Source organism: Thalassophryne amazonica, chromosome 5 (assembly GCF_902500255.1).
Source record: "Thalassophryne amazonica chromosome 5, fThaAma1.1, whole genome shotgun sequence".
NCBI lineage: Eukaryota > Metazoa > Chordata > Actinopteri > Batrachoidiformes > Batrachoididae > Thalassophryne > Thalassophryne amazonica.
In genome coordinates, this window is record NC_047107.1 from 128,447,311 (window position 1) to 128,470,867 (window position 23,557).

A 23,557-nucleotide genomic window follows, 5' to 3' on the forward strand; every position below is an offset into this window, starting at 1 on the left:
AAGCTTATAGTTAGGGCTGGATCAGGTGACCCTGAACCATCCCTTAGTCATGCTGCTATAGACTTAGACTGCTGGGGGGTTCCCATGATGCACTGAGTGTTTCTTTCTCTTTTTGCTCTGTATGCACCACTCTGCATTTAATCATTAGTGATCGATCTCTGCTCCCCTCCACAGCATGTCTTTTTCCTGGTTCTCTCCCTCAGCCCCAACCAGTCCCAGCAGAAGACTGCCCCTCCCTGAGCCTGGTTCTGCTGGAGGTTTCTTCCTGTTAAAAGGGAGTTCTTCCTTCCCACTGTCGCCAAGTGCTTGCTCACAGGGGGTCGTTTTGACCGTTGGAGTTTTTCTGTAATTATTGTATGGCCTTGCCTTACAATATAAAGCACCTTGGGGCAACTGTTTGTTGTGATTTGGCGCTATATAAATAAAATTGATTTGATTTGATGAACGCAGTCAGAATGTTGGGGTGTTTTATTCACAGCACCGTTTTCTAAAATTAAATTCACAGTGTGATGAATTCAGACAAACAGCAGCATGGAGGAGGACACGGACAACTGAAGGTCACCACGTTTGTTTAAACACATTCCAGCTCCAATTCATTCATTCATTCATTCATTCATTCATTCATTCATCATATCTCAAACTGACACCCTACATGGGCAAACTGAAGGATTTTAAAAACCCTGAAAATGGATAAAGCTTCATTTTCATTTTCTGCATTTGAAGCTCATGGTGGGAAACCGCTTCAAACCGGCGTGTGAAGCTCACGGACTGTAACCACTTGGCGTGTGAAGCTCAGACTGTAACCGCGTCAAACCGGCGTGTGAAGCTCACGGCCGGTAACCGTTTAAAACGGCCATGTGAAGCTCACGGTCTGTAACCGCGTCAAACCGGCGTGTCAAGCTCACGGTCTGTAACCGCGTCAAACCGGCGTGTCAAGCTCACGGTCTGTAACCGCGTCAAACCGGCGTGTCAAGCTCACGGTCTGTAACCGCGTCAAACCGGCATGTGAAGCTCACGGTCTGTAACTGTTTCAAACTGCGGTGTGCAGCTCACGGTCTGTAACTGTTTCAAACTGGCGTGTGCAGCTCACGGTCTGTAACCAGGTCAAACTGGCATGTGCAGCTCACGGTCTGTAACTGTTTCAAACTGGCGTGTGCAGCTCACGGTCTGTAACTGCTTCAAACTGCCATGTGCAGCTCACGGTCTGTAACTGTTTCAAACTGCCGTGTGCAGCTCACGGTCTGTAACTGTTTCAAACTGCCGTGTGCAGCTCACGGTCTGTAACCAGGTCAAACTGGCGTGTGAAGCTCACGGTCTGTAACCAGGTCAAACTGGCGTGTGAAGCTCACGGTCTGTAACTGTTTCAAACTGCCGTGTGCAGCTCACGGTCTGTAACTGTTTCAAACTGCCGTGTGCAGCTCACGGTCTGTAACTGTTTCAAACTGCCGTGTGCAGCTCACGGTCTGTAACCAGGTCAAACTGCCGTGTGAAGCTCACGGTCTGTAACCAGGTCAAACTGCCGTGTGAAGCTCACGGTCTGTAACTGTTTCAAACTGCCGTGTGAAGCTCACGGTCTGTAACTGTTTCAAACTGCCGTGTGCAGCTCACGGTCTGTAACTGTTTCAAACTGCCGTGTGCAGCTCACGGTCTGTAACTGTTTCAAACTGCCGTGTGAAGCTCACGGTCTGTAACCGCGTCAAACTGGCGTGTGAAGCTCACGGTCTGTAACTGTTTCAAACTGGCGTCTGAACCTTGTATTCTGTAAATGTTCAATATTTGGAAAAACAAAACAAAATTTTCTGCCCTCACTCTTAACCAAACAATTACTCAGATGTAAGAAAAAAAAAAAACTAAACAAATCTACAGAGCATCCAGAAAGTATTCACAGAGCTTCACTTTTCCCACATTTTGCTATGTTATTCCAAAATGGATGAAAATCATTTTTCCCCACAAAATTCTACTCAACACACCATAATGACAACATGAAAAATGTTTTTTGAATTTTTTGCTAATGTATTAAAAATAAAAACTAAGAAATCTCATGTCCATGAGTATTCACAGCCTTTGCTCAATACTTTGTTGATGCACCTTTGGCAGCAATTCCAGCCTCAAGTCTTCTTGAATATGATGTCACAAGCTTGGTGCACCTATCTTTGGACAGTTTGGTCCATTCCTCTTTGCAGCACCTCTCAAGCTCCATCAGGTTGGATGGGGAGTGTCGGTGCACAGACATTTTCAGATCTCTCCAGAGATGTTCAGTCAGATTCAGGTCTGGGCTCTGGCTGGGCCACTCAAGGACATTCACAGAGTTGTCCTGAAGCCACTCCTTTGATATCTTGGCTGTGTGTTTAGGGTCATTGTCCTGCTGAAAGATGAACCGTTGCCCAGTCTGAAGTCAAGAGCGCTCTGGAGCAGGTTTTCATCCAGGATGTCTCTGTACATTGCTGCATTCATCTTTCCCTCAATCCTGACTAGTCTCCCAGTTCCTGCTGCTGAAAAACATCCCCACAACATGATGCTGCCACCACCATGCTTCACTGTAGGGATGGTGCCTGGTTTCCTCCAAACATGACACCAAAGAGTTCAATCTTTGTCTCATCAGACCAGAGAATTTTGTTTCTTCTGGTCTGAGAGTCCTTCAGGTGCCTTTTGTCAAACTCCAGGTGGGCTGCCATGTGCCTTTTACTAAGAAGTGGCTTCTGTCTGGCCACTCTACCACATAGGCCTGATTGATGGATTGCTGCAGAGATGGTTGTCCTTCTGGAAGGTTCTCCTCTCTCCACAGAGGAATGCTGGAGCTCTGACAGAGTGACCATCGGGTTCTTGGTCACCTCCCTGACTAAGGTCCTTCTCCCCTGATCGCTCAGTTTAGACGGGGGACCAGCTCTAGGAAGAGTGCTGGTGGATCTGAACTTCTTCCATTTACAGATGATGGAGGCCACTGTGCTCATTGGGACCTTCAAAGCAGCAGAAATGTTTCTGTACCCTTCCACAGATTTGTGCCTCCAGACAATCCTGTCTCTGAGGTCTACAGACAATTTCTTTGACTTCATGCTTGGTTTGTGCTCTGACTGTCAACTGTGGGACCTTATATGTAGACAGGTGTGTGTCTTTCCAAATAATGTCCAATCAACTGAATTTACCCCAGGTGGACTCCAATTAAACTGTAGAAACATCTCAAGCATGATCAGTGGAAACAGGAGGCACCTGAGCTCAAGTTTGAGCTTCATGGCAAAAACTGTGAATACTTATGTACATGTGATTTCTTAGATTTTTTAAAAATGTTAATAAATTTGCAAAAATCTGAAAAAAAACTGTTTTTTCACATTGTCATTATGGGGTATTGTGTGTAGAATTTTGAGGAAAAAAAGAATTTCATCCATTTTGGAATAAGGCTGAATGTGGAAGAAGTGAAGCGCTGTGAATACTTTCCACACGTACTATATAATATCCCTTCATAGACTGCTGGACCAGTGATGTCATAAAGCTATAAGTGATTTTATATTTAAACAAAGTTCTTGTGTCAGTTTTATTTTTGACATCCAGTAATTTATTTTAACTGATAATGTAAAACTCTTTTTGTGTTTTTCCACTGTTGTTTTTACCCTCTGATGAAAGAATGAAATCACAGTAACACTTGGATTACCTCTGCATGTGTTGTGTGTGTGTGTGTGTGTGTGTGTGTGTGTGTGTGTGTGTGTGTGTGTGTGTGTGTGTGTGTGTGTGTGTGTGTGTGTGTGTGTGTGTGTGTGTGTGTGTGTGTGTGTGTTTAATCAGATCTGTTGCAGGCATGCCGCACTGACTGAACCATTCAAGAGAGAAGGAAAAAAAATTTCAAGGAAGATTGCAACACTTCTTTATTTCTAAAGCATTTCATCACAGCAGACTAAACTGAATTCCTTTTCAGGGCAGGTCACAGGTCTTATGAAATATAACTGAGGAAGATCCGTGTGAAATCCCCAGGACCTTTTCTCCACATGTTCATAATACAAGACACATCTGTCAGACTGTTGGAAGGTCACTGAACGCCTCACAAGGTCAAGACTTCACTTTTGAACATTTAAACTGCAGATTTCACCTTTATATTCTTGCAGAAAGCTGCTTATGTGTGTATGACATCATCATCTCAGTGTAAAGGCTGTGGGACAAAATGGGCAAAAACGCAGTACTGATCGTGTGCAGGAGGGGGCGCACTACTTGCCTCTCACATCCAGCTCCTCTCTCGCACAGGAACTGAAGCATCTGGAACCAAAGGTCTTCAGCGACATGTACTTCTCAATCTGAACACTGGCTGCTGATTGGCCCAGAGCTCTATGACGTCATTATGAACGAATTCTCGCACAAGCATGGTGGACTTGGAGAGGAAGAACGGGAATTCTTGTAGTGATTGCAGAAGAAGAGTGAAGATAACCAACCATTGTATTACTGAGTCAGTGTTTTGGGCAGGCTGCAGCGCCCTCTGCTGGTCACGGTTGATGCGTGACTTTGCTGCGATTGACTCTTGCGTTGCAGGCGGATGGCGAGTCTAAAGAATGCTAAGAATTTTTTTCTAAATTTGTTAGTTGCTTTGTCATGTCAGTAATTAGCTCTGGCAGTTTTGGAAGTTTTGCAGCGTTAAAATGCTGCATTCATGCTGATGTCGCTCATGTCATCTCAGAAATGTCGTTAAGGTTTCGCTGTCGTCTGCATTGTGCAGCAGAAGAATGACAGCGACGCCGTGATTCACGCTGGTTGCGCCGTTACGTTATTACTAAAGGTGAGAAACAGGTCACTTCACAGATCTGTGTGGCTCCACCCAGCCGGGCCTGTGGGCCTTCAGCACCACACAGTAAATACTTCAAATACTCGTGTCAGCCTGGAACTGTACAGCTCACAGGTTGGACATGAATAGAAGTTTTATTGCAGGAGTTATTTCTGGATGTTCAGGTGACCCAGAAACTTAGCAGCTCTGGGAACCGATCCAACAAAACCACATCAGCTGAAGGGAAACACACCTTTAGTTTTTTTTTTCTTTGTCAAAGTAAGAACAAAAGGTGTCAGCTGACAACAATTTGTTTTATGAATAAGCAAAAACATTTACCAAACAAATACAGCAAGTTCAACATTTTGCACATAAAGCTGGGAAACTATTTTTCCCCTCAAGTGGCATCAAATAACAACAATAATAAAACTAATACTACCAATAATAATGATCTCAGATAAGCAGCAAAAAATACCTAATAATAATAATAATAACAATTAGAATTATCATCATAATAAAATATAATAATGATAACAATAATTCTAATTGAATTTATTTCATTTATATAGCGCCAAATCACAACAAAGCTGGCTCCCACTATCCGTACCTCGGACAGAGAGAAAAAGAGCAGACTCAGTCTCCTGGAAAAATTACACCTACGGTATAATTCATCAGCAGTAAATCGATAGGAAAGCAGAGAAAAAAAATACTAAAATGATCACCGGCCGCTAGCCCCAAGCTTCCGTAAGAGATCCAAAATTTAGATAAAGGTGAGGCAGAGACTGATGAATTTAAAAGTATATAAATATATAAGTATACTACCATACTATGCCAGTTGGCTAGCCATACGAGAAGGAGAATATGTGTATAATAATAATAATAATAATAACATTACATGGCTGCGATGCTATGCATGCTCTGATTTCCGGTCTGATATGGGAAAATATCAGACCTATTACCATGACAATTGGTCCAGAATGTGTATCACATTCATTACAAACCAGAAAGCTAAAAACATGATTAGAAAAACCAAGTCAGACATGAACATACTCCATAAATGTCTAAACAGCATCAAAAAACACACAGACTGAAAGTTACCAGCTAACGACCATCTGTTAGTACGTTCTTCCAGCCCAGTCTCATTTTTTTGGTGCTCCCATCACAAAATGATTCAAATTTGTGTGACAAGTTTGTTTTTAACTCACTATTACTAACCCTATTCCTACCCCCAACCCTAACCTTAGCCATAAGTTATAACCTAACCCTACTCAGAGGTATGGAGTTAGATTTGTGCCATTAATGTCTGAAAGGAAGTGTTTTTGAGAAAAACTAAAGATTTTGGTTATTTATGTCCAGAGATCAAGATCCAGTGACCAATTTCATATTTATTTACTTTAAGACTCAATACAATGTTGTTGACATAGAAAAGCTGTAAAGCCTACTTTTAGTTTTAATTCACAAGGTATTGATAAGGGAATCGATAGGAATCAGATCAATAAGTGGAATCAATATCGATAAAATCTTATCAATACCCATCCCTAGACCTATGACATGGTGAGATGCTGAAGCGCTTCGCTCGTTCATGCCGGCATTAAGCATCAGGCCAAAGTGGTTCACCTGCAGTTATATAAACTGTTAAAACATGAGGTAAGAAGTAATAAAATGTTCTGATCTGTCCTCTGAACACAGGCTCAGCGTCCTCCGAGCGTCCGTCCTCCGAGCGCTCTGGACTGGAGACTGGAAACAGTCTGTCTGCTGGAGGCGTCCCGATCACAGTCATTTGACATGTTTAGAGAGTCGCTGCGGTTCAGCAGCTCTCCGAGGTTAAAGTTCAGATAAACACACTGCTGTGATGGAACCAGAAACTGGTCTCATGAATCCAGCTCCACAGGACACGTGCAGAAAAGTGGAACCAGGGTCTGATAGTTCCAGGTTTAGTTCTTCATTTTTTCCTTCAATTTTTCCTCAATTGATTTAAAACTGTCAAGAAGTTCATGAAGCTAATTATAGCATCTGTACGTTCCTGAAATAGAACCAAAGCTATTTGTTTCCTCCTCCTCTGTGTGTGTGTGTATAATCTTGTCTCTTGGTTTTTCCAGTGTCTTTGTTTGAATTCAGGTTTTTACGGGAACGACTGTGAAGGTTTCAAATTTCTCTTCCGGGACTGAAAATTTGTCTTAACTTTCCTCAGACAGACTTTGAAAGTTAAAAATAAACGTGGCGCTGATGTGGTGAAGCGTTTTCTGTTGTTTAGCTTTGAACTTTTCATTATTTATATCACATTCATGAGTCTGTTTTCTGCTCTGGTGCAGAAACAGAATCTCCCATTCACCTCCCCGTTTCTTTTTTCTGCTGCTCCTGACCTTTGACCTGGGGACGGTTTCGGGGTTTCTGCAGCCTGACCCGCTGCACTGGGACAAAGACGGATGCAGGAGGAGCAGCAGGAGTAAACACAAGTGTCCACAGAAACGTAAAAGTGAATACAAACACAAATTGAACCTTTATTTGAATGTTTACATGCTGCTCTAACTTTTAAGAATTATAAGAGGATCTGTGAACCCTGCAGACATCCACATTTAAAGACGGCCTGTTTGCAAGACAATCATTGATTTAAGGGATAAAAAAGGCATTTTTATTAAATATTTTTATGAATGCTTGTATGTGAATACGTGTAACTGTGATGAAGTACTTATTTGTCTTTTTTATAAAAAAAAAAAAAAAAAAAAGCTAAAACACCTAAAACAGAACATTCATTTGGTGACTTTTCACCCGTTTGTGTGTTTATTAAAAATTTCAGCTTCACTCTCGCCAAGAGGAAGAAGCTGAAACATTTCAGTGCTGATCAGAATCTCCGTGTGGGTTCTGAACCGCTTCTTTGTGTTCTTATTTCCTGACTGATAGTATCCAAAAGAAATGTGTTTTGTTTTGGAAAATATTTTGATCTGAATAGGATGAAAATAAAACCCTATTGTTAGAACAAATTATTGATACTTTTGGAAATAGCCAATAGGAGAAAGTGACTTTGAACCTTTTATTTCTCCAGGAGACTTTCTGAAATTTAATCTTCCACTATTTTAAAGGTAGTTTTGACATTTTAATGCCCTGTTTTTCTTATTTTTTGTGTTATACACCAAATTTGAGCTTTTCCATTAACCATGTGTGCTTGTCCTTATTTCAAATTTATAAAATATTGTTAATTTATCTTTTGTTGATTGTGCACTTTTATGTCTGACAGCAGTGGAAATAAGTGTTTTCGCTTAATATTATCCATGTTTTCTTTGATGAACACACTTTTAAATGTGTATTGAATTGTACTAAATAAATTAATCACTTTATAAACCACTTTATTTCACAGCCCCTTTTTTTCCACCAAACTGCATTTTGTTGCCACCACATGACCAAGTTTAATGAACACAAATTGATATTTTGAGTCTTTTTTCCCAAATGATACAAACCTCATGATGTTTTTTTTTGTTTCTGTTCTTTCTGTCAACGTGGAAAAATGTTTGAGTTAATCTGCAAATTCATCAACAGCTGAATTATTGTGAACTTTCATTGAAAACTCGGGAAACAGCAACTTTTCATAAATATTTTTTTATTAAAGTCGTCATTCAATAAATAGCAAATAACTGAATAAATACATAATTGTACAAATTGTACATTAATTGTACAAAGAGCTGCTTAAAAGTTGTGACAGTTTTTCATGAGAAAAATCAAACTTCCAGTTTCTCTTTTTTCTTCATTTCAAAGTGCAGTTAAACTTTGTGAGATTCAAGTTTGTTTATTTTTTCCTGGCAGTTCTTCAAGTTTCAGTTTTTCGTTTCAGTCTGGTCAGTTGTTGGTCGGTGCTGCTCCGGCGGGGAGCCCCGGGTGGCCGCTCCGCCCCTGGCGGGGTCACTGGTCCTCAGCACTCATCCGGATCAGGTCCGGGGTCTGTTCGTCCACGGACACGCGGCGTGTCGTGTCGGGGTGTGGACCTCACTAGTCGCCGCCCAGTCTGTGGTAGACCAGCAGCGCCACCATGTAGCTGTTCTTCAGGCCGCCGTGCGCGTCCTCACCGGCTCCGGGACCCGCTTCGTCCGGGACGGTCGGATCCTCGCAGGAGGTCGGCAGGAGGTCGCCGATCGGTCGCGCCTCCGCGTCCTGGAAGCAGAGCCGCTCGGTGTCCACGGCGGCGGCGCGCGGCGCGTCCACGCACGGCTCCTCGGTGTAGATCTGGAACAGGACCACCAGGCACAGGATCGCCAGCCACCGCTTGGCCCGGCTCCGCTCCACCGGGGGCAGGTGCATGCGCACTTTGGCGGGATACATCACCCGCGTGCAGCGCCTCTTCGGCCGCGCCGGCACGTAGGAGCGCGCGGCCACCGCGCGCACCGGGATGCGCTCGAAGGTAAAGACTTCTGGCTCCGTGTTGCGGCTCGTCTGGAAGCTGGCGAAGCTCTCTGACTGTGTGCACATTCTCTGCATTTCTCGTCTGTCGTGGAGCTGCGTGATTCTAACGTCAGCCGCGGCGCGCGACAGTTTTTATACAGTAACGCCTGTGGACACGCCCCCTGCACAGGCCACGCCCACAGCGATTGCACAAGATCGAAAAGAAAAATTAAAAGTTGCTGGTCTGATCCGGATCTGGAGGAGAGGACGTGAATCACCACGTTCACCAGTTTGCCACACAGACAGTGAATGTGTGAATGCTTACGATGAAATGTTGAAATTATTCTTCTATTTCACAATTATGCTCAGCAGAATGTATTAACAACACTCAGCTTTATGACCTGGATTTAAAGAAAGAAAAACATAATGCAAGATACCATAGGAGTGTTGTGTTCTTTATCATTTGCAGTTGTTTAATTCATTATTAAGATCCTGTTGTTTTATGTACAGTTTGTACATGTTCAAATCAAATGATTATTTGTTCATGTTGTGCAAATCAAGGAGTATTTGTAGATCACCGTCTGTGCATCTGCAGTTATTAATGAGACAAAAATAACTCCATTCAGGGTTTTCACGTATCCCATAATCCCTTGCGCGCCAGAGAGTCGCTGCAGTCAAACAGAGAATCCACATGATGACAATTGTAAATGAATATTAATCTACAAAAATGTATTTTTTTTTATGCTTTTCGTCACGTTAATAAGAGACTGCTGCATGACACCCTGAAAACTTGCTAAAACAAATATAACAAATAATCCGTGTCTACTACGTTTAATCTACGTGGAATTTAATAAACACAAACCAAATTTCAGACATATTATATATATTAGTCTGGAACAAAGAGGACAAACAGTGTTGTAAAGAACAATAATCAAGACGTTAAAGAGCAAACTTCACTTTCCCCCAGAACGACATGATCAGGAAGCGACTGTAGCTCACAGCAGCTCCCACTGAAAATAACGGAGAGACAGACTGTGATTCTCGCATGTTTACATAAAATAAACACAATAACAACGTCTATAAACCCAGAGAATATATTCATGAGAGTTTTAGGCACAATATAAAAATAGTTTTATGTTGCGATGTTAATGGTGTTGTCTGTGTGCAGCAGTTAAGTGCAGCCTGATCAGAGCGTCTCAATGCAGTTCTCAATGTTACTGAGATCTCGCAACCTCTCTGAGGTTTTGTGGGATTTGAAACCTGAAAAGGGTGGATAGGAAGTTAGCTTGCATGCTAACTTTCACTAACTCAAAGTTAACATATGCAAAATGTCTTGTAAATGACTCCAGAGGTGTTATCAGGTTACAAAAACAGCGTTTTCAGTTTTAGAAGTGTTTATTTTTTGCTAGCTTATACCAGAAACTAAGCTGTTAGCAAGTAGCTACACCAGGAAGTGACGGCCTATCTGGCTGATTTAGGTAAACCTTATGTACCAGCCTGGGCTTTGCGTTCACAGGATGCAGGACTGCTCTGTGTCCCAAGGGTGAGGAAAAAGTCTGCGGGACAGAGAGCCTTTTCGTACCGTGCTCCTGTTTTGTGGACTCCTCTCCCGGCCTCGGTGAGACTTTCAGATTCTGTGGAGACTTTAAGAAAAGACTAAAGACTTTTTCCCCCAGTCTTATGGCTAGCATCCTTTTTTTGTTCTTTTAGTTCTTTTACACTTTGTGTTTTATTGGTCAACTTTTAATTGTGTTTGATGTTTGTGTGGTCTTCTGTCTCTGTTTTTATTGTATTTGTATCTTATTAGTGTTTTATCTGATATCTTCCTTTTCTTTTATATGTTTCTAATCTACTGTATTTTCTTTTTAAATTTTTTTTTAGATTTTATCTGTTGTCCAGCACTTTGGTGACCTTGTTATTTTTAAATGTGCTATACAAATAAAGGTGGATTGGATTTTAATTTTATTTTACATTGTTTTTTGTCGCAATTTGGTGCGATATAAAGTGAATAAATTGAAACTCACTATGCTGACCTCAGTGAAATGTCTTGTAAATAAGTTCAGAGGTTCCAAAAACAGAGTTTTCAGTTTTTGAAGTGTTTATTTCTTGCAAGCTTTTACATAATATATGAGAAACATGTATATAAACACACAAAACAAAGCGGTTTGAAGAGACCAGCGACTGACGTCACAGTGCAGCTCTACTCTGATTGGCTGTCACCTACATCATTCAAACACGAAACGGATCAGATTGAATCAGAATGTGAGTGTTTAACCTCTTAAAATAGGTCAGGTTAGCCATCTTTGAACTTGTTCAAGGTCGGTGTCCCAAGAATGTTCCTTGTGAATTTCGAGAGTCTTGCAGTAAGAGGACTTATGGTGAACACAGACAGACAGACAGACAAACAGATGCATGGAAAGTCTTCGCAATACCTGAAGGCCACATCTGATGGCCAGTGTGTAAAAACCCTAAAGAAAAAAAACTGATCAATCTATCTGTCTATGACTTTTGCACATGCACACTTTTTAAACACAGCGAAGTGTAATACAAAAGTCAATGGACACACTAAAAAAAAAAAAAAACTGTAATCAGAATAACATCATGTTGTTTCTAATTGACAAACTTTAGAAAATGATGTTATTTGGACACAGTCCATCATGTTCAACCGATGTACATATTTAAGTTATATTTCCTTTTTTTTCAGTGTACAAGAACATTTTCTGTCACTAAATTTGAATTAAAATGTAAAGTTTGGTTTTGAGGTTGAACTTTCCATCGCTGTGGTTTGGACGACCACTTGGGAAATAAGTCTGTTTATCTTCGATGATTAATTACATTAGTAGTTTATGTGTAGGAGTTTTCACCAGGTTCAAACCAGACAAGGTTTAGTGTTGGTGAGCCAGAAGGCGCTGGTCCTCCTGACCTCTTCAAACAGGTTCTCAGTCGAGTCTGAACTTGTTTTCATTCCTCTGCTGGTTTCGTGTTTCCACATTCCACACACTTCCGGGCCATTTAATCCTAAATGAATTTCACATCATTAAGACTTTACAACTCCACATATGAATGACATGATGCAGTTACTAATATGTTAAAACATGTCAGCAATGCAGTACAACTACAACAAAGGTTAAATTACACAAAACAGACCAGCCAGCACCCTATGTGCTGACCCGGGTTTTGCGGTCGCAGGATGTGGGACTATTATGTGTTCCGGGTGAAGAAGTCGTCAGCAGGTCAAGAGCTTTTTGTCATCGTGCACTTGCTCTGTGGAACGGTCTCCCTGCCACCGTGAGGCAGTTGGAGTCCGTGGACATTTTTAAGTCAAGACTTAAAAACTATTTTTATTCTCTTTCTTATGAGTAGCTTTTATTTTTTATCTGTTTTATTCTTTTACTTGTGTTTTTAATTATGTATTTGCATTTTTTAAAATTTTTACTTATTTATTTTAAATTTTATATTGAACTGTTCTGTGTGAGGCATCTTGAGGCAGCATTTGTTGTGATTTGGTGCTTTATAAGCTGATTAAATTGAATATATACACATCAAAATGAATATTATAGAGCTCCCATAAAATATACATCATTACAGTTTTGCATGTTTTTAGGTCTTAAAATCAAAAACCCATTTATATAAAATTTGAAAAACAATTTTTATTACCTACAGCAAAATCTATGAGAAATAAAAATACAAATCAGTACATTTGATTGTGTTTGTGTTTATTATCTACGTTATCACCATTCCATCCAGTTGTCTTCAGACCAGTCAGAGCTGGGACACACCATCTCAGACTTCAGCGAATAAGAAGCGCAAACGACACAGTCTGGAATGGGTCATGAAGGAGACAAGTGAGGGAAGCCACCAAAACACTGGAGATGGATTTGTCTGACGCTTCTTTGGTCACAATTTCATGCAACAGAAAGATTTTCATTATAAAACTACAACAAAAAGGAGACAGATAACATCTAGTCTGGAGTCTCCCACATTTCTTCTGACAAACCAGAGTCTGTTTTTTTTTTTTTTAAGAAATGGACTTTGTGTGATCTGTGACTGATGAAACAACAGGCAAAAGTTATTGAGTTATTTCCATCATCTAGCTGAGCCAAGTTCGAACAAAAAATGTGACAGCTGATCTTGTTTTTCTGTTTGATGATAACTGGTTATAAATTCTTCCATGCTGATGAGAATGTCTCAAATTCCTGAGAGTCCTCGAATGTGACTCACAGTTAAAAAAAGAAAAAGAAAGAAAAGACACACACACACACACACACGTGCGTGCGAGAGAGATCTAATCACATTGTTAGATATTCAGAGTGAAGTTTTAATGTGAAACAAAGTTATTTTAGCATAAATAATAATAGGTAATTAGGATTCAAATGAATTTTAATGACCAATCTGTGAATTAAATTCATTATTTTAATTAATCAAAAATAATTCACTGAATTAACATTTAGTCTTTAAAATGTCAGATAATTCTTTAATGAATAAAAAAAATTATTTAATTACAGTTGTATGTAAAAGTTTGTTCACCCCTGATGATTTCCATGATTTTCCTTTATAAATCATTGGTTGTTTGGATCAGAAATTTCAGTTAAACATATCATATAGCAGACAAACGCAGTGATATTTGAGAAGTGAAATGAAGTTTACAGGATTTAAAGAAAGTGTGTAATAATTATTTAAATAAAATTAGGCAGGTGTATAAATTTGGGCACCCCAACAGAAAAAATACATCAATATTTAGTAGATCCTCCTTTTGCAGAAATAACAGCCTCTAGATGCTTCCTATAGCTTCCAGTGAGAGTCTGAATTCTGGTTGAAGGTTTTTTGGACCATTCTTCTTTACAAAACATCTCAGGTTTGTTGGTTTCCGAGCATGGACAGCCCACTTAAAAATCACACCACAGATTTTCAATAATATTCAGGTCTGGGGACTGAGATGGCCATTCCAGAACGTTATACTTGTTCCTCTGCATGAATGCCTTAGTTGATTTTGAGCAGTGTTTAGGGTCGTTGTCTTGTTGAAAGATCCAACCACGGTACTACTCCAACTTTGCCACTGATTCATGAACATTGTTCTCAAGAACCTGCTGATATTGACTGGAATCCATGTGACCCTCAACTTTAACAAGATTCCCAGTACCTGCACTGGCCACACAGCCCCACAGCATGATGGAACCACCTCCAAATTTTACTGTAGGTAGCAAGTGTTTTTCTTGGAATGGTGTGTCCTTTTTCCGCTATGCGTAACGCCCCTGGTTATGTCCAAATAACTCAATTTTAGTTTCATCAGTCCACAGCATCTTATTCCAAAATGAAGCTGGCTTGTCCAAATGTGCTTTAGCATACCTCAAGTGACTGTTTGTGGCGTGTATGCAGAAAAGGCTTCCTTTGCATTACAGCATCTCTTTGTGCAAAGTGTGCTGTATAGTTGAATGATGCACAGAAATACTATCTACAGCAAGATCGTGTTGTAGGTCTTTGGAGCAGGTCTGTGGGTTGACTATGACTGTTCTCACCATCCTTCACTTCATCTTATCTGAGATTTTTCTTGGCCTGCCACTTCGGGCCTTAACTAGTACTGTGCCTGTGGTCTTCCTTTTCCTCACTATGTTCCTCACAGTGGAAACACACAGCTGAAATCTCTGAAATAGCTTTTTGCATCCTTCCCCTAAACCGTGATGTTGAACAATCTTTGTTTTCAGGTCATTTGAGAGTTGTTTAGAGGCTCCCATGTTGCCACTCACTAGAAGAGATGCAAAGAGGGGAAACATTTGCAAATGGCCACCTTAAATACCCTTTCTCATGACTGGATTCACCTGTGTAAGGAGGTCAAGGGTCAATGAGCTTACCAAACCAATTTTGTGTTCTAATAATTAGTGCTAAATGTATTCAAATCAATAAAATGACAAGGGTTCCCAAATTTATGCACCTGTCCAATTTTGTTTAAATAATTATTGTAGACTTTCTGTAAATACTAGAAACTTCATTTCACTTCTCAAATAGCAGTGTGTTTGTCTGCTATATGATATATTTAACTGAAATTTCTGATCCAGACAACCAATGATTTATAAAGGAAAATCATGAAAATTATCAGGGGTGCCCAAACGTTTGCATACAACTGTAACATTTAGTCTATAAAATGTCAGAAAATTCTTTTACCATGTCAGAGCTCAGGCACATGTCCTCATATTAATTGAAAATATTAAATAGTTAATTGTTGAACAAAATAGAAAAACGTTCCAAGATTCATTGTAACAACTTATTTTTATGCATAAATGAGTGAATAAATGTATCCCAAAGGCCTCAGGATGGTGGCATCAATTATTAATAATGAGTTGTAGTGCAAACAACTCAGCAGTGGCAAGGCCCCGGGGGTTTATGAGATCCGTCCAGAAATGCTGAAGGCTCTGGGTGTGGAGGGACTGTCTTGAATGAGACGTCTCTTCAACATTGCGTTGAGGTCTGGGACAGTGTCTAAGGAATGGTAAACTGGGATGGTGGTCCCCATATTTAAAAAGGGGGACCAGAGAGTGTGTGCCAACTGCAGGGTCATCACACTACTCAGCCTCCTTGGTAGTTTACTCCATGGGTGCTGGAAAGGAGGGTTCGGCTGATAGTCAAACCTTTGAAAAGGAACAATGCGGGTTCTGTCCTGGTCGTGGAACAACCGACCAGCTCTTCACTCTCACAAGGATCCTGGAGGGGGCCTGGGAGTATGCCCATTCGGTCGACATGTGTTTTGTGGACTTGGAGAAGGCGTATGATCTGGTACCTCGGGAGATACTGTAGGAGGTGTTGCGGGAGTATGGAGTGATGGGGTCCCTTCTCAGGGCCATCCAATCTCTGTACTCAAAGCAAGAGCTGTGTTTGGGTGCTCGGCAGTAAGTTGGAGTCATTTCTGGTGGTGTTTGGCCTCCACTAGGGCTGCGTCTTGTCACCAATCCTGTTTGTGATATTCACGGACAAGATATCAAGGTGTAGTCGGGAAGAGGAGGGTTTCCGGTTTGGTGGGCTCAGGGTCTCATCACTGCTTTTTGCAGATGATGTGGTCCTGTTGGCTTCATCAGCCTGTGACCTCCAACACTCACTGGATCAGTTCACAGCCAAGTGTGAAGTGGCTGGAATGAGGATCAGCTCCTCTAAATCTGAGGCCATGGTTCTCAGCAGGAAACACATGGATTGTCTCCTCTGGGTAGGGAATGAGGTCTTGACCCAAGTGAAGGAGTTCAAGTTCCTCGGGGTCTTGTGGGGACAATGGAGCACGAGATTGGCTAGAGAATTGGTGCAGCAGGGGCGGTGTTGCATTCGCTCTTACGTACTGTTGTGACGAAAAGGGAGCTGAGCCAAAAGATGAAGCTCTCGATCTACTGGTCAATCTTTGTTCCTACTCTCACCTGTGGTCATGAGGGTTGGGTCATGAACAAAAGAACTAGATTGCAGGTATAAGAGGATGAAGTGGGCTTCCTCAGGAAGGTGGCTGGTGTCTCCCTTAGAGATACAGTGAGAAGCTCAGTCATCCCTGAGGAGCTCAGAGTAGAGCCGCTGCTTCTTCACATTGAGAAGAGTCAGCTGAGGTGGTTTGGGCATCTGGTAAGGATGCCTCCTGGGCGCCTCCCTAGGGAGGTGTTCCAGGCACGTCCATCTGGGAGAAGACCCTGGAGAAGACCCAGGACTAGGTGGAGAGATTATATCTCCACACTGGCCTGGGAACACCTCAGGATCCCCCAGTCAGAGGTGGTCACTGTGGCCCAGGAAAGAGAAGTCTGGGATCCCCTGCTGGAGTTGTTGCCCCCGTGACCCGACCCTGAATAAGTAGTTGAAGATGAGTGAATGAGAGAGTGAGAGTTGCAGTGCTGAATGGAAATATGTATATAAACCTTTTTCTATGCAAGCAACAGAATTTAGTGTGACTTTTCAAATATTTATAAATTAAAAGCATAAATTCTGCAAGAGCAAAAAAAAAAAACCAACCCCACAATATCTGGATCTATCTTTATTTGTAAATTATCATTCATGTGACAAAATTTTTTTAAATCTATAATGAAGTTAAGCTCATTATTAACAAAAATAAAACACCTCATTTTACAACTGATAAAATTAAGTCCTTGTCTCAATCACACAAATCTATTTTTTTTCTTGAAAAATCTTCAGTGATCTGGGAGCTTTTTGAGATTTAGAAATGTGTATTTTTCTATTCTTGCATCAAAAGCATGTAAGGGGATTTTTTCTTCCTGCAGATTTTCCTGAACCGTGTGACTTTTGTGACACAGTAAGTGTTGTTCAATCACAGGAAATACAGATTGTGACATCACAAAGTCACTTCCTGTCTGTAATTCACCCAAAACAAAGTGTGTCACTGAAAAATTCTTAAACCTTTTTTCACTCAGAATCCTTAGAAACAGCTGCAGCCACACAAAGCACACGAGGGGCTGGTTTCCAACAGGCCACACCCACAATGATTACAGCCAACAAACGAAAAACAATTAAAATGTTCAAAACAGTCTTACATGAGGAAAAAACATGAAGCAGCTGCACAACATCCTTTATTGTTTAAGAAGAAAACAAATGTGACCAATCAGAGGCTGGTGGCCCCGTAAGTCCCAGAGACCAAGAAACAAAACTGGAACCAATAAACCTCCAAGTGGAACTCAAATTCAGAGAAAACCACAGAGTTCCTGTCTGTGTGTTTGTTGTTTTCATCATTTCACTTTTGAGGCGTTGTTTATATGGTGACCTTCACGTGGAGGAATCGGTGGCATCTGCAGCCGGAGTCACTGTGAATCACAGGTGCCGAACCCGTCTGGGTCCCCAAATAAGCAAGCAGCAAGTCCAGCGGCCTGCTCTTCAACATGGACTGAAGACCACGTGGAAGCGTGCATGCCTCAGGAGGACAGAGGTCACATGACCACCAGCCGCCGTTTGATCACACTGAAACTAAAAATCATGGACCTTAACAACGCTTTACGGAGCAGTGTGACATGTGTGCACCAGCAACACTTTAACCTTTTGATCCCAGAGCGGAGCCTGACTTTGATCCTGGGGTTGATTAAGCTTTATTTTAATGCAATAATATTTTATAAGTCATAACCCAGGAAATACAAAACATCCAAAATGATTTACTTTGGTTTTAGAAAGGTTTTATCTGCAAAAGGTGTTTTGAAAACATTTTGATGAAACATCTCAACAAAATGTTTTCAGAATGTTTCAGTAAGATGTAAGTTTGAAACAGTGATTTTGTTTCATATCAGAGCAGAGAAGTATGTATTTGATAAAAAAAAATAAAAAAAAAGTCATGAAGCAAAAATTTAAAAAATTATTAATTTCCATATATGTTACCATATTTTCATTGTCATCTAGCATACAAATTCCAGCTTTCACCGAATTACATATTTGTTCCTTTGAAAGAATGTATAAACATTCATTTGTTTTATATAACAGTTAAAATAAATGCTTGTCATTTGATATTTTATTACTTTATTAACAAGAGAAAAGGGGCTTACATTTAGTTGCATCACTGTTACTTAACAGCCCAACACGCACTTTAAATCGGAGTCCAAAATTGTTCTCAGTCAAATTGGAAAAGCAGAAGTCTGATGCCGTGCACAACTTCCTGTACTTCCAAAAAAATAAAAAAATAGAAAAAAAAGGGACTTTCTGTACTTCTTCACTCCAGCGAAAAATCACATGAGAAATTAGACCAGCTTTTCATCCTAACAGCTCTTCATGCCTCCAGACGGCTTACAGAGTAGTGCATTTGTTTGTGTGTTAGAAGAATTAGCACCATCAATTAGCTCCTTGACTAGTGGGCGGGGTTCGCCACGTGCAATGGTACAAAACATATGGAACCTAATTTGCACGCTCAATACAACACAAATGGGAAAAATAATCTATGTCATGTGACATAGAAAGCACCAATCAAATGACAAGGATCCACTCAGCCATTCTATAAAACAGAATATTTTTTTTGTACAGAAATACAGCTTCTGCTGATTGGATAACTGCATGCTGATTGGCTGGCCACATCAGTTACACAATTTCAAACATAAAGCATCAATGCAAGAGTTTTTTTTTTGTTTTTTTTTTATATTTGTCAAAATTGCAAATTCTGGAAGGTAAGTTTGAAACTTATTTGTGTCTTTAGGTAGAATAAGGTCCCCAGATCATATGGTACTGATAGTTATATGCTGAAGACGTGTGATTAGTACAAATTATGGAAAACTGTTAGAGGGACTGGGAGCAGAATTGGAGCAATGTGAACTGTTTGGGGCTAAATGATTCCACAACAGTTTGAAGCGACTTTCCAGAATTCCTGACTCAGTCAGAGTCAGGAATGGGGAAAAAAAACAAACAAACAACAATCTACTCCGGTTTGCAAACTGTGCAGAACTTATAAACCACAGAGTCCTGATGTTTTTCTCTTTTTTTTGTAATGAGTTTGGGAGGTCCTACAAAACACACACACACACACACACACTTCAGGAATAATTTGTGGAAAATAAAAGTTTGGAAATCTGAACAGAACCTCCGGTTCTGGAACCACAGCTTTGTGCAGTTCCAGGAGTCTTGCACAGTGGCACAATTCTGATATGGTTCAAGTCCCATTCGTGAAGAGTTCAGATTTGGAAAATGTTTGAAAAACATCCTGATTAAAGACATGCACATTTATAACAATAAACAGCTGTTGTTGTCAAATTAGACCAAATCTGATCATTTTAACGTCATCAAATAAAATAAATCTCTGACTCAAGAACACGTCTGAAGAAGGGTTTGGTGAGTTTTGCTTCGTTTCTGTGAGTTTGAAGCTTTGTGCAGGTTTCTCTTTCTGACAGTCGGGCTTCTCTGCTGGTTTGACCTTTCACCTTTAGGGTCAGCTGCTCCTTTCTGCAGTTAGACTTTGAGCTAAAAATGTTTGTTGGCGCTGCTTCCTTAAGTGGGTGGGGCTGTTTATACTTTATACCAATGAGACATGAGATAACTGACCGGTGCTTCACTCAGTCCAGATCCACCGGCCTCAAAAACCAGACTGACAGGGAAAAGAATAACTTCACATTCCACAAGCCCCGCCCCTTTACCCACCTCCCCAGCGAAAGCTTGTGCTTCGTGTAACGCTGGAACAGTCTGTCTCTCTGAAGACACACACTGACACGTTTAAAGGTTAGAATTTTCCAGGAGGCATCTGGGAAAACTCAAGCCGGAATTCCACCTGACGTCCTTCAAACAAAGAATTCCTGTGTCCCAATGCACGACAAGACACAACACACAAAGAGTCTCTTCAGTCACAGACAGACACACAGACAGGTGTGTGTGTGTGTGTGTGGTTTGTCTTTATGTTGCTATAATGATCCACACTCTTTAATTCTCTGTTCTTTTTTTTTTCTGTGTTGACGGTCAGAGAGGTGACTCAGCACTTTCTGTTCCCTTTTGATGACTGTGCATTTGGTTGTGTTTTTACTGGTTTGTGTTATTACGTGTTCACTTTATGATCCGTCAAACCACTGAGGCATTATGGGTACTTTTTGTCAGAGACCCTCTCAGAAAAATCACATGGCTGCTGGGACATTATGGCGACCTTGTCATTATGGGGGACCGCTGATGTTGTTGTGGTGCAATTAAAGGCTCTTTTGATTGGCTACGCTGGCTCGTTGCCATAGGAACTAGCCTACGTGCAGAAAGTGATGGAGTCAATCACAGTGCTGCAGTTCCCCTGGTCACAGAGAGGGGGCAGCAAGAGACATACCTATTCATTTATTTTAGCTCTGTCCCCCCCTTCACAAAGTGACCCTAAAATCTTACCACAGAGACACGTATTAAGTGTGGAGTGAGTAGTGTGTTCAAACAAACTAATCCCAGACAAAATACAGAGACAGACAGAGATCAGATTACGTATATTATATATATATTACATTATGTATCACGCTGTGTTCACAGTCAGCACAAAAAACAAACCATGACAGTGGTGTGACATAATTATGGTGTTAAAATTAAATTATTACAATCATGATGTGTTTTTGCATGTTAGGTCAAAGGTCAGCATGAAGACGACATGTGGATGCCGGACGCTGAATTCAAAGTAAAATAACCGTGCGGTTTGTCACCAACATTTCACCTCCGTCAGTCAGTCTTCAAGCAGCTCAGTCAACACGGGACGTTTTGTTTTAAAATGTCGGACACGTTGACAGTGTTCATGAACGCCTCGCTGCACTTTGATTCAAAGCTGATCAAAGCACTCTTTGTTCATTTCCTCCTCACTGAACCTCCCCACTGGAACTTTATGGCCTCGCAACCAGAAAATTTTCCTTTGCTTCCCGTCACCCTCCATCCTGGAGGGGGGGAGCAGCTGTTCCCAATTTGGATTGAACAGCCAGCCTCGACCTCAGCAAACTAAACGGATGAGGATTTGGCTCCAGGAGTATCTGAGTGTTGGTGCACATCAGCAGCTCTGCTGCACTGCAGATCATCTGAGCCAGAAAGAAAAACATAGAAGCTGTGATGTCATGGCGTGTCACAGATTTGTTTTCACTGTCTTCCTGTAAAGTACAATGCTCAGCCAAGAAGTTGACCCAGAGAATGTTTCCTGCCTGGAGATCTTATTTAAACATTGTTTCCTTTTCTTTCTTTTTTTTTTTTTTTTTTACAGTTAGTCATAAAAAAGCTTCTTCAGCACCAGGATTCAGAACCTTAATATAAAGAATTGGCTGTAGTCCCCAGTGCAGAGAACCTCAATGAAAGGCAGGAAAAACAGGCAGAGTTCAGGAACACAGGTCATCAGTTTATCTGAGGGAAGCAGCAGAGGGTCCAAAAACAGGCAGAGTACAGGAAGGAGTTTTCAAAGAGCAGCACAAACCTAATACAAGCTAAATGTTCTAAACACATTTAAATAGACCAACCAATCAAACTCGGAAGTGCAGAAAAACGTGAAACCATAAGGTCAGAAACAGGAAGTTAAGCTAAGTGTAATAAATACAGATGAAACATCAAAATAAAAGCACCAGTGAGGGTCAATTAGCCAAATAATATGGACAATAACAACAACTAACAGAATAACACTAGGGGGCAGTATAACGTGAAGAAAGAAGAGGACCTTGATCAAGGGCCCTTAGTGATTTTCCGGTCAGGCTGGGATTTGAACAGAGGATCCTCTGGTCTCAAGCCCAACACTTAACCACTAGACCATTACCTCCCCTAGCCACAATGCTTCTTCATCTATGATGTTTTATGGTGGTTGCCAGACCGACAACTGTATTACTGCCACCATCTGGCCGGGAGTGGTAATAGACACTGAATCTGAATTTCTCCCAGTAAACAGACCGCTCAGAACCATGAGCGGTTAAAAATGTTCATGAAGAACCGTAAAGAACAAGAAGAAACTTTTATGAGCGACTTTTTATGAGCAGAGCGTGATGGTAGTGATTAGCGCAAAGAGACCAGCGCACTTTAGAATGCATGTTCTATAAGGAGCCATGTCATATTGGAATAGACCTCCCCTTCATTTAATGGCTACTGAAAATAAATCAGGATACAAAAAGGAACTTTAAAAAGCTGGACAGCAAAGAGAAATTATGTTTTAGATCCACTTTATTATTTGCTTATTCTCAACTATTCTAAGGTTTTTATGGTTTTTTTTTTAAATTTATTTCTTGTATTTACATGTGATCTTTGTTATTGTATATTTTTGTGTTTTAACTTGATTATTTGCCGTAAAAACTTTGGTCTTTGAATGGACCCCACTGTGGTGATGACTAATGGGGATCTGTACTGAATAAATAAATAAGTGGTGTGCAATACTGCAAGATTTGATATTGTTCCAATACAAAGGAACTACAGGGCCAGTATCGCCGATACCAACACTTCTTAATAATTCAGGTGGTTGAATCATCAAATTGCTAAATCGGAATGAATTTTCATGAAGACACAATAGAACTGTAAGAAAACAATTTGCACCATATACTGTCATGCCTGGATTTTTTCTTAAATAAACAAAGTGCTCAAAATTATAATTCCAGAACAAATTAAATTTTTTTTTCCCAGTAGAGAGTTCAGAAACTAAAAGACAAAAAATTTAATAAATTCCTCCCTTCAGTGCACTTCTTTTCTGAATGCAGCAGAGCACACAGGAGACAAACTGAAATGACAGTATCAATCTCAGTACATCTGTATCAATCAATATCGATAGCAACGTTGGTATCGATGTTTGGATGGATCTGCCTACCACCGCGGGTGATACTGATGCAGAAAATAGCTGCGTCAAAATGTATCACTTTTACGTCGCTGCATAAGCATCAGTGACCAGAGTGATTGTGAAACGACAAAACTCTTTGATCAAACATCCCCATTGTGACAATCACACAGCAGGTAAACGACAAGATGAGGATTATAATTTCACTCCAGGATTTCAGCATTTGAATTCTTCATCTAGGAAACTACTTGAGTTTGCTAGTGATCTGC

The 23,557-nt window shown here is 40.7% G+C and overlaps 1 protein-coding gene across 1 annotated transcript; it reads right to left on the minus strand.

Annotated features, from left to right (window-relative positions):
• Positions 1–8,473: 8,473 nt before the first annotated feature.
• On the minus strand, positions 8,474–9,247 carry ier3 (immediate early response 3). The gene has a single exon (XM_034169521.1). It carries the CDS (start codon positions 9,206–9,208, stop codon positions 8,723–8,725), a length of 486 nt encoding a protein of 161 aa, XP_034025412.1. The 5' UTR covers positions 9,209–9,247; the 3' UTR covers positions 8,474–8,722.
• Positions 9,248–23,557: the final 14,310 nt, after the last annotated feature.